This window comes from Dasypus novemcinctus, chromosome 2, assembly GCF_030445035.2.
Source record: "Dasypus novemcinctus isolate mDasNov1 chromosome 2, mDasNov1.1.hap2, whole genome shotgun sequence".
Taxonomy (NCBI): Eukaryota; Metazoa; Chordata; class Mammalia; order Cingulata; family Dasypodidae; genus Dasypus; species Dasypus novemcinctus.
The window spans coordinates 129356698-129369037 of NC_080674.1; the positions used below are offsets into that span (position 1 = coordinate 129356698).

The 12340-nt window shown below is 38.8% G+C and overlaps 1 protein-coding gene across 1 annotated transcript in view; it reads left to right on the plus strand.

Moving 5' to 3' along the window:
* Nucleotides 1-784: 784 nt before the first annotated feature.
* Nucleotides 785-12340, plus strand: part of SNX2 (sorting nexin 2) — a 63747-nt gene continuing 52191 nt past the window's right edge. Inside the window, exon 1 of the mRNA XM_071209681.1 lies at nucleotides 785-973. Coding sequence (XP_071065782.1) covers nucleotides 866-973 — 108 coding nt within the window. The 5' untranslated portion in view covers nucleotides 785-865. The remainder of the gene's footprint in view (nucleotides 974-12340) is intronic.

Below are 12340 nucleotides of genomic sequence, written 5' to 3' on the forward strand. Positions count from 1 at the left end.
AAAGTTATGTTGCACAGAGCTAGGAGATTTAAATGAATGTATCGTCTTCCACCAATAACTAATTTTATCCATAGTCTGGGTATAATTCAAGTCCAAAGGTCCCCAAGCTCCTTCGCTTCCTCAAGGAGATTTTAAAACAGTAGTGCCAATAAAAATTCCTTGGCCTAGTTTGGTTAAGAAGATGTAATAAAAGTCTAAGCTTCTTCCACAAAAGTCAGTACAGCAAATTGGTGATAAGGAGGATGGATTTGGGCTGCATATATTTTTTAAAGGTACTATCAATAGTATTTGGTATAATCACATAATTGTGCATTCATCACTTCAGTCATGATTGGACCATTTTCATTATTTCAATAACAAACAAAAAGCAGACAAAGAAGTAAACAAGAAAATTCTTCACCTCTCAATCTGTTTTCCCTGCTGTACAGAGCTGCTATTTCTGGCTTTTATTCAGCAGTTTTATTGAGATATATACTCACATACCATACGATCTGACCAAAATGTATAATCAAGGCTTTTAGTATGATCACAATGTGAGGCATTGCTCACCACAAAAAATTTCAGAACCATTTCATTACTCCAGAAAGAAAAACTCCACACCCCCTGGGGGCTGCATATTTCGACAAGCCAAAACCCAGCCCTGGAGGTGGGAGAAAGGGCAAGGGGGAGGGGCTGGGGTCCAGGGGGGAGCCCCGGGGGTAGAGGTCCAGCACCATCACGAGATGGGGGTGGGTCTGGGGGGCGGGGCGAAGCCGTGGGAGGGGCCGGCGAGGGGAAGCCCGGAGGCCGCCGCGCGAGCCCGCCCCGCGCGCTCACGTGACAGGCGAGCGGAGCCCGGCTCGCGCAGTCTTGTGAGCCAGCGAAGATGGCGGCCGAGAGGGATCCTCCTCCGCTGGGGGACGGAAAGCCCACCGACTTCGAGGACCTGGAAGACGGAGAGGACCTGTTCACCAGCACTGTCTCCACCCTAGAGGTGAGCCCGCTTGTCCGAGGGCTGCGCTCTGTAGCTGCTTCGCGACTCACCTTTGGGTGCCTTTCTCCTACCCAGACCTATCCCTCCCCACCCCCCGGGTTTGCTAAGACCCGCTGGGGGCGACACCTGTGACGTGGCCCCCTGCCGGGTGCCTGTCAGTGAGCGGAGGCCGGGCGGGGGCTGCGAGGCCTCCAGGAGAGCAGCCTGCAGGCCGGAGAGCCGACCGAATCCTCTGAGGGGCCCGTAGCAGACGGAGCATCGTAGCGCCTTTCCCCGCTCGGCTGGCCTTCCTCGGTGTCACTAGTACCTTTCCTTCCAGGCCGGAGAATGCCTTGCTTTGGGTCGCAGGAAACCTCGCCTCGTTCTCCGGGGGCCTCTGCAGTCCTTTTGGAGAGGAGCTTGCTTTTCCCTTCCCGTGGGAGAGGTGCCCCCGAAAGGGGAGAGGATTGAAGTGAGGGCCGAGCGGCCGGGCGTCTGTCGCGAGCGTGTGGATGCACTTTTCCAGTCACGGCTCTTCGTGCCCTGCTAGTTCCCCTTGAGGGAGGTGCCTCTGTTGGACTGTTGAAATAAGTAGCTGCATTTGCCCATTTTTGTTGTCTTCTTTCCTCTCTAGGCTTTGTAAGAGCCATAGAGCCATAGTATTTATGAAATATGATGTTGAAGGGAAGAGTAGTACAGGAAACCGCTTTTTTTTTTTTCCTTTAAGTTACCAGTGGAGAAAGAAAAACAAAACACCGCCTCCTTTTCCTCTTTTCTCGCATGGTCAGCGATCTCAAAAGCTGAGTGTTCCTGTTTTTGTCAAAGGGAACACACTCTGAACTTAACTGTATTGGGCCTCCTATATCTGATTCACGTTTGAATTACTTTGCATTTGATGAAAGCTTACCTGATCGCCTAATTTTAAATGTGTATATATGTATTAAAATGTAAGCAAATTTCTTTAAGGATAGTTTTCTTTGGGTTGTATTTCCTTATAAAGTGCATTTTCGTATGCTCTCTTGGCTTGTTTACTCAGTATCATATAGTTGGAAATTACTGTAAAGTATCCATTAGATGAAATTCAGTTACCTGAAACTTCCGGGAACCATTTTCAGCGCTGACCACATTATGTTAATTATGTGCAGGTTTTCTGCCAACACCTCCCCTTATTTTATATGGTTCTTTGGGAGAGAGATAGTGCCTTAATCATCTTTGTGCTTCTCACAGAATCTTGAACATTGGTATTTTAGTAAATGCTTGCTGGATTGTCAAAACCAACATGTTCTAAGGATTAGTAAAAATCGTCTGTCAAAATATATTTTCTAGGGATTAGTACCCTTTTAGCCCTTTTTGCATACTATACCTTAGCAGGTGTTGAAAGTTTCTCTCCAGAACCCTAAGATCTGTGTTCCCCTTCAGATATAAAAGTTTTCATCAGCAAAGATCTGAAGAAACTTAATTGAATTAGTTGAACTAGAATACAGTGTATGTTAAACATTCTGTTTAATTGAAGTCTTATTTTAAAATATGGTACTTGACTTGTTTTTAGCAAGTCTGCGAAGTTTTATGATTACTTTAAATTTATGTTGGTTATTGTGCTGTGAAAGTTGTAAAGTTCCTTCCTGCAAGACATTTTAAACTGAGGACAAATATCTCTGCTAGAAAAGAAAGTGGTGTACAGACAGTCTAATATAGACAGGCTTTTATATTTTCTGAAAACACATAAATAAGTGAAACAGGAAGGAGATTCTAATTCTTCTTAAGGATGCTGACATAATAGATGGGCAATAAATGTTTCTATTGGCTGGGAAAAGTTCATGAAGGTGGTATGTAAGAGAGACCTTAAAGGGTGAGATGAAATTTCGAAGGAGGTAATGGCAAGAGTACCTAAGGTTCGGTCCATATTCTAAGGATCCATAAATAATGGAGTAAGATTGTGAAGGGCTTTGAAATTTATTATTTACACAGGTGAGAGCTTTGGGAGATTCGCATGGCAGGAACATGGTCACCCAGGAAGATTAATGTAGTCCAAAGAATGAGTTCTAGGGGCAGGTACCATTGGCAGGTTGATGACTTGGATGCTGTTTTAACAGTCTGAAGTTAAAGGCTTTAAGAAGGGCAGTGCAAATGTTAAAAGAGAGAAGGGAAATAAGGCAAGAACAGGTTAAAAGATGGCATTTAAAAGATTTACAATGCCTCCCTCTCTTCAGGTGATTCTTGGGAAAGGAATAATAGGTTTCTATCATTTGGAGGATATATTACACCACTGAAGATAACATCAAGTGGCTAGAAATGATAGAAAAGTTAGACATGTAAATTCGGGGGTAAGCTTCATCATAAATACATTGAATGGTAATACTCAATCCAGCTCTTTGGAAATCTGGTACCTGACCTCGTTGAATGTATGAACCGAAAGGAGACAGATGGAGCCGTTTAAATAAATACCAACAATACCAGGTGATACATGTGTAATTGAAATACACACATGAAACAAAGAAAGTACAGTGGACAGGAGTGATATAATGGCATAGAGATAATCTTTGAAATCCTGAAAGTGGGTAATGTTATCAAGGAAGAGGAAGTAGAATAAGACAAGAGATCCTTTTGATAAAAATGAACTGAAAACATGTTTAATGTCTGTTGTTCCAGTACAACAAGTAGTAACTGTATAACTTCTTTTCTCTGTTCTGTATTCTAATCTTTAGGTAGGCTTTTAACTTTAAATGTATTAATTTTTTAAAAATCTTATTATGAATTATCTATGTTTCAGAGGAAAAATATTTTGTGACCAGGCTTTTAAAGGCAGCATGCATGGGAAATTATTAGAAATATACTTAAAAAGAGCCTAACTCAAGTTGACTACTTTTCCTTAAAACCATTATATTTAAGGATTTCAGAATGGTTTATTTTTAGTGCCTGTAAAAACTTATATTCTACAAAATTGGTTGAGGAGGGATACTTAACATTTTTTGTAGATTTTTTCTTGAAAAGAATAAAGTTTGTCCTTAATGTTAATTTTACAAATACCCACTTGCCTATGAAAATGAATTCTTTTTTTACCCCTCTGATGTATTTTTAGTTGAGGTAAAATTTATATATAATAAAATTCACTCTCAGCAAAGTTAAGATATGGAGAACTTCCATCACCCCTAAAATTCCCTCACCTCTTCCTTTAACCCCTCTCGCTCTCAGCTTCTTGGCAACCACTTACATGTTTTCTGCCTATAGGTTTGCCTTTTCCAGATTTTCGTTATGTCACCCAGTCTGAAACTTCTTTCACCTAGTATAAAACATTTGAGGGGAAGCGGACTTGGCCCAGTGGTTGGGGCGTCCGTCTACCACATGGGAGGTCCGCGGTTCAAACCCCGGGCCTCCTTGACCCGTGTGGAGCTGGCTCATGCGCAGTGCTGATGCGCGCAAGGAGTGCCGTGCCACACAGGGATGTCCCCTGCGTAGAGGAACCCCATGCGCAAAGAGTGTGCCCCTTAAGGAGAGCCACCCAGCGTGAAAGAAAGTGCAGCCTGCCCAGGAATGGTGCCGCACACACAGAGAGCTGACACAACAAGATGATGCAACCAAAAGAAACACAGATTCCCGTGCCGCTGACAACAACACAAGCGGACAAAAGAGCTCGCTGCAAATAGACACAGAGAACAGACAACTGGGGCCTGGGGCCTGGGGCCTGGGGCCTGGGGCCTGGGACCTGGGGCGGGGTGGGGAAAGAAGGGGAAATAAATAAATACATAAATTTTTTTTAAAAAAAGATTTGAGATTCATACATGTGTTGCATATATCAATAGTTCATTCCCCTTTTTTTTTAAGATTTTATTCACACACACACACCCCTCATTTTTTTTATGCACTCACTGTTCTCTGTGCCCATTTGCTCTGTGCTCTCTATGTCTGCTCCTCTTCTCTTTTTGAAGAGAACCTGGGACCTCCCATATGGAAGTGGTGCTCAATTGCTTCTGCCACCTCAGCTCCCTACTTTGTTGTGTCTCTCATTGTCTTTCTTCTTTGTGTCTCCTTGTTGTGCTATCTTGCTACATCAGCTCTCAGTGCCTGTCCATTGCACAGATTTCCCTGTTTTGCTCCTTTTCTCCAGGAGGCACCAAGAACCAAACCCAGGACCTCCCATGTGGTAGGTGGAAGTTGAGTCATTGAGCCACATCCACTTCCCAGTTCATTCCCTTTTGTTACTGAATTTAGAGTTTTTTGTTTGTTTTTTTAGGAGGTGTTGGGAATTGAACCTGGGACCTCATACATGGAAAGGAGACCCTTAAATCATCAATCTACACCCACTTTCCTTGAATTTAGTATTGTATGGATGTACCAGAGTTGTTTATTCACCAGTTAAGGGACATCTGGGTTGTTTCTAATATCAGGCATTTATGAATAAAGTGGCTTTAAACGTTCACGTACAGGTTTTTGTATGAACACAAATTGTCATTTCTTTTGTATAAATACTTAGAAGTGAGATTGCTGGGTTGTATGCTTAACTTTCTAAAGAAACTGCTGAATGTGGCAGTACCATTTTGTATTATCAGCAGTGAATGAGAATTCTAATTGCTCTACCATCCTTATCAGCAGTTGGTATTATTGTCAGTTTTTGTGGGTGTATGAGTTACTGGGATTGGGGATTGAACACTGGACCTCGTATGTGGCGAAGCCAGTGCTCACCTGCTTGAGCCTCATCCATTTCTCTTGTCAGTTTTTATGTTAGACAGTGGTGAACTGGAGTTGGCTTATATTGACTTGCAAGAAAAGATTGTTAAATTTTCAGGAATTTTGTGAGCTGATTATTAAGCACAGCTATTATTAAACTGTAAATGATATAACTTAAAAATTGAGTAAGTTATACATAAAATAAAGGTATTAAATACGAGAGGCTATCCCTTCCTATTGCTTTTACGTTTCACTATGCTCTGTTCCCCTGAAGTAATGTATGTATTTTACCTGTATGGTGGAAAATATATCTCTTACTACTCTGTATTTAGTAGCTGGCAGTTGGTCACCTTGAGTGTTTACATCACAGTAATAAGGAAATGCTAAAAATTTGGGTCTCTTCTTCAGAACCCAGATCTGATTGTTAAGCATTTACTAGCACACATCTGACTCTTAGCCATTGTAACAGGTGTGTTAATTATCTTCTGGTTTTAATATCATTTTAATATGCATTCCGTAATGATTTATGATGCAGAGTATCTTTTCATGTGTTTATTTACCATCTGAATATGGTGAAGTGTCAAATGTTTTGCCCCCCCCCCCCCGCCCCCTTTTTTTTTTTTTTGAGTTACTGGGACCGGAGATTGAACTCCGGACCTCGTGTGTGGGAAGCTAGCACTCAACCTCTGAGCCACATAGGCTCCCCGAGTTGATTTTTTCATTTGTTTCTGTGTTGTTTTGTGGGGTTTTTTTTTTTTTCGTTTTTAGGAGACACCTGGGACTGAACCCAGAACCTCCCATGTGGGAAGCAGGCGTTCAACTGCTTAAGCCACATCTGCTCCCTGTGCCTTGTCTTTTCATTCTCATAATGGTCTTTCACAGAGCAGAAGTTTATAATTTTGATGAAGTCCAATTTATCCATTTTTTTCTATTGATAGTACTTTAGAGGTAATATGTGACTTTCCCTCCCCCAACCAAGGTCACAAAGGTTTCGCGTATATTACCTTATAGACGCTTTATCCTTTTTTTTTTAGGTTCACATTTAGACCTGTAATTCATTTTGAGTTGATTTTTTAATAAGATATGAGATATGGGACAAGGTTCATTTTTGTTTCTGTTTTTACATGTAAATATCTGTTTATTCCAGTGCCATATGCTGAAAAACTAGTCTTTTGCTATATTGGGTTTCTTTGCATCTTTGTCAAAAATCACTTGAACTTCTGTGTCTCCAATGACCACCCAGGAAAGCTGGAAGGGCTGAGTCAGTCCCCACCCCAACCTCTCCCTTTTCCTCCTCTCTACTCACCCTTAAATCAACATACTAATAAGCACCAGCATCTGCCTTCTTGGCAAATGTGATTTTTCTAGAGAACAATGTTCTTCCCTTACTTTAGGGAAGGTGACTGATTTTCTATTGTGCCCCAGTCAAAAGCAGATTCTGTCTCTTACTTTTCACTAAGTGCTTCATCCCCAGGTGTGATCCCTTTCCTGGGACCTCACTGGAGCCTGCTCCAAGCAAGGATTGTAGGACCAGACAAGAGGTCATTTTTCCCTCACAACCCCAAGCTGATCAAGAAACTCTGATTGCTACAACCATATCTCTGGGTCGACAGGCCTTCATCCTCAGAGCTCTGGCTTAGGCATTTATTTTATTTTTTTAGGTACCAGAACCAGGGATCGAACCCTAAACCTCGAGATGTGGGAAACCAGCACTTACTCACTGAGCCACATTGGCTCCCTTGAGTTGGTTTTTTTGTTTGTTTGCTTGATGTTTGGGTTTTTTGTTTTGTTTTATTTTTACAAGGCAATAAGGACCTCCCATGTAGGAAGCAGGTGCTCAACCACTTGCGCCACATCCACTCCGCATTTATTTTTGTCATTTGATTTTTCTTTCTTTTTTTTAAAGAGTACAAAATCACAGAGTTTAGAGTGGTTTTGTTTTCCTGATTAATATGATTCTTTCTGGGTGTCAAATCCAGGGCATAGCAGTGGCCTCAATCTTAAGTTTTTTTGTTTCTATTCCCAACCCCTGGAATCTCAGGCAGTATTGGGAGGTTCTGGCTACCCCCTCCCCAGACCCAAGCCAAGCCACCATCATTGTAAGGAACTTCTATGAGAAATTCAACTGGTTCCTGCAAAAAAAACACGAAAAAAATTTGCTTTATTCTGTTTCATTGATTTATTGTCTATCCTTTTTGCCAGTTCTACACTGCCTTGATTACTTGGTTAGGTAGTGTGAATCCTTAAACTTTGTTTTTTTCCAAAATGGTTTTGGTGATTCTAGTTCTTTAGTCTTTTCCATGTAATTTTAGAATCAAATGTTGATTTCTACAAATCAGCTGAAATTTTTCTTTGGATTGTATCAATTTTTCCATAATTAGTTTGGGGAGACTTATTCTTTTATTTCCATTCCTCATTAGTGGCATATTGACCCTATATCCTGCTATCGTGTAAACTTACTCCTTAGTTCTAGTAGGGTTTTTTTTGTAGAGTCCTTGAGATTTTCCACATAAATAATCATGTTTTCTATGACTGAAGAGACTTTTATTCTTCCTTTCCAGTCTTTATGTCTTTTTATTCTTGCCTTAATTCACTAGTGAGGACCACTAGTACAATGTTTACAAGAAGTGATGAGAGTGGATATCCTTGCCTTTACTGTGATCAGAGGAGGAATTTAAGTATAATGATAACTTTAAGTTTTTTGTAGATGACCTTTTTTAGATTAAGGATGTTCTCTTCTATTTCTAGTATGCTGGGAGGTTTTATCCATGAATGGAGATAGATTTTTACCAATGCTTATTCTGCATCTATTGAGGTGATTATATGTTTTCTTTTTAGTTTGTTGATATAGTGAATTATATCCAGTGATTTTCAAATATTGAATCAGCCTTGCATTCTTGGGAGAAACTACATGTGGTATAATATATTATCCTTTTTATATAATACTGATGCAATTTACTACTCTTTTTAGGTTGTATCCATGTTTATGACAAATATATATGTAAAGTTTTTTTGTAATGGCTTTGATTTTGGCATCAGGAAAACTGGCCTCATTAAATGAATTGATAAGTGTTCCTTCTTTTTCTGTATTCCTGAAGAAATTGTTTGGCATTGGAATAATTTCTTCCTTAAATATTTGACAGAACTTACTAGTAAAGTCATCTGAACCTGTAGTTTCCTTTGTTGGAAGGCTTTTAATGACAACTTTAATTTCTTTAATAGATATTGGACTATTTCTTCATGGTGAACTTTGGTGCCACATATGTCTTTTAAGGAATTTGTCACTTCAGTGTGAGTTGTCAAATTTATGAACATAAGGTTTTTCATAATACTTCTTTATCATCCTATCATGCCCATGAGGTCTGTAGGTAATGCCCATCCTTCTTCACCCCTAACATTGGTAATTTCAGTCTTCTCTCTGTTTTTCTAGTGTGACTAGAGGTTTACAGTCACTTGGGATCTTTTCAAAGAATCAGCTTTGGTTTTATAGATTTGTCTCTATTTTTCTGTTTTCAGTTTCATTGATTTCAGCTCTTACCTATATTTCCTTTCTTGTGCTTGTTTTGGGTTTAATTTGTTCTTCTCCTTTCTTAAGATAGAAACGTGGATTATTGATATGAGATTTTTCTTCTTTTAAGAGCTTAGTGTTTAGGTATGTATCTCTCCAAGCTCTGCTTTCGTTGTATTCCACTAATTTTGACATACTGTGTTTTCTATTTCATTCAGTTTAAAATGTTTTCTGATTTTGCTTGTGATTTCGTCTTTGTTCCATGATTATTTAGAAGTGTGTTAATTTCTACATTATTGTGATTTTTCCATATAGCTCTCAATTATGGATTTCTAGTTTAGTTTGATGATGGTCAGAGAATATTTTATGATATTATTTTAAATTGGTTAAGATCTGTTTCTGGCCCAGATTATGGTCTGTTGGGGTGAATATTCCATATGCATGTAAAAAGGATGTGTGGCCTGGTGTTGGAGTGTTCTATAAATTTTGGTCAAGTTTGTTAATACTGTTTTTCAGGTTTTCTCTATTTTCCTTATTATTGTCTACTTGTTCTGTTGATTACAGAGAGAAAAAAAATTCGAAATCTTAAGTATAATTGCAAATTTTAAATTTCTCCTTTATATTCAATCAGTTTTTCATGTATTTTGAAACTCAGTTGTTAGCCACATAGACATTTATGTCTTCTTGGTAAAGCAGCTTTTTTTTATCATTATGCAATCCCCCTTTTATTATTGTTTTAATATTCCTTATTCTCAAGTTTACTTTACCTGATGTTAAGCTTTCCTTTGATTGTTTGCATGACATTTTTTCCATCCTTTAAACTTATCAATGTCTTTATATTTAAAATGGGTTTCTTGTTGGCAGCATATTATTGTCTAGTTATTTTTATAGCCAATCTGACAATCTCTGTCTTCTATTTGGTTTGTTTAAACCACTTACATTTAATGTAATTATTGATGTGGTTGGATTAGATCTATCATTTTATTTATTATTTTCCCTTTGGTGTTTTTCCTGTTTCTCCTTTTCTCTCTTTTTTTTGTATTTTGTTATTTATTAGTATTCTATTTTATCTACTTGGCTTGTGACTTTATCAATATATATCTATACATCACTATATTTATTTATATTTTTAGTGGTTGTTCTAGAGATTAGGATATACATAGCTAACCTTTTACAGTTCAACTAGAGTTAATATTTTCTTTTCAAGTAAAATTCAGAAGGCTTATAATAATATAGGTCCTTTACTTCCCCTGCTTTTTTAAAAATAGTTACCCTGTGTATTACATCTTCATACATTGAAAACATTATCAATATTATAATTTTTGCTTTCAGTAGTCATACTTATTTTAAATAAATAAGAAAAGAAAAATAGTCTACCATAATTTCCCTAGTTGGTTACCATTTCCATGACTTTTCTCATTCCTGAAGTTCCAAGTTTATGGTACTTTCTTATGTCACATATCTTTGGCCTAGTAACTTTTTTTTTTAGCATTTCTATTTTAGTTTGCTAAAAGTTGCTGGGAGCAATATATGAGAAATGGATTGACTTTTATAATGGGAATTTATTAGGTTAAAAGCTTACAGTTTAGAGGCTGTGAAAATGTCCAAATCAAGGCATTATCAGAGATGCTGTCTCAAAATGTCAACTGCTGGTGATCCTGGACTCTTGCCACATGGAAAGTCACAGTGGCAGTTCTGCCGGTCTGGATCTCTGCTTTCTCCTCCAGGCTTACTTTCTGTCTTCCTATACACACACACATATTTTTTTCATTTTTTGAAAATTGTATTGAAGTATATCACTCACACATAAACATACATAAACAATAAGTATGTAGTAATAGTTCTGAACGTACAAAACAAATAGACATAGCATCCTACAGGACTCTCATAACTCACCCTACCACCAATACCTTGCATTATTGTTAAACATTTTAAACTAATGATTAAAGAGCATCGTCAAAATATTACTACTAACCAAAGTATTTTCCCCCAACTTACCCTATTATTATTGTTATTATGGATATATCATTTATATATGAACATACATAATAAGTGTATAGTAAAAGTTTTCGATTTATGAAGCAAACATGCGTAACATATGCACGGGTCCCATATGTCAACCCTCCGCCAACACCTTGCATTGTCATGAGACATTTGTTACAGATTATGAAAGAATACTGTCAAAATCTTACTACTAATCAGCGTCCTTATCTTCCATTTGGTGTATTTTTCCCCCAACCGACCCTATTATTATTTTTTAAATATATTTTTTATGACAGAAGTTGTAAACTTACAAAACAATCATGCACATGTGTAAAATTCCCAAACAACATCCAATTATGAACACACCACAGTGGTGGAACATTTGATACAGATAATATCATCTGATTGTTACCATGTCCATAGTGTATATTTGGTACACATTCTCCATATTGCCCCATTATCCGCACAGTACATCTTTGGCATAGATGCAAGTGTATTGCATTATCACTGCTAATCACAGTCCATAGGTCTCCAGTTGTATTTTTCCCATGCTTCTCCACATTCCCACCACCCTGCAGTAATGATGTACATTTGCTCCAGTTCACAAAGGACACCCTTGCATCTGTACCATCAACCACAATTCTTATCCACCTCTTGATTTACTGTGCTGTTCAGTTCCTAGGTTATTCTCTAGCTTTCTGTCAATTGGCATTTACATACCTAGACTACCATTTTCAGCCACATCCCCATTTATAAACTAGCTGTTGTTCACTTTGTGTAACCATCCACTCTATACATTTCCACACTTTTACATTAAAGCTAATTAAAACTTCTACTTACATTAAACCTCAGTAGTCCATCTCAGTCCTCCTCTTAACTCCTTTAAGAATCCACCACCTACCACCAGTTGTTTTTTTTTTAATTTTTTTTTTTTAAGATTTATTTTTATTTATTTAATTCCCTTCCCCTCCCCCGGTTGTCTGTTTTCTGTGTCTTTTTGTTGCGTCTTGTTTCTTTGTCCGCTTCTGTTGTCGTCAGCGGCACGGGAAGTGTGGGCGGCGCCATTCCTCGGCAGGCTGCTCCCTCCTTGGCGCTGGGCGGCTCTCCTTATGGGTGCACTTCTTGCGCGTGGGGCTCCCCTACGAGGGGGAAACCCTTGCGTGGCACGGCACTCCTTGCGCACATCAGCACTGCGCATGGGCCAGCTCCACACGGGTCAAGGAGGCCTGGGG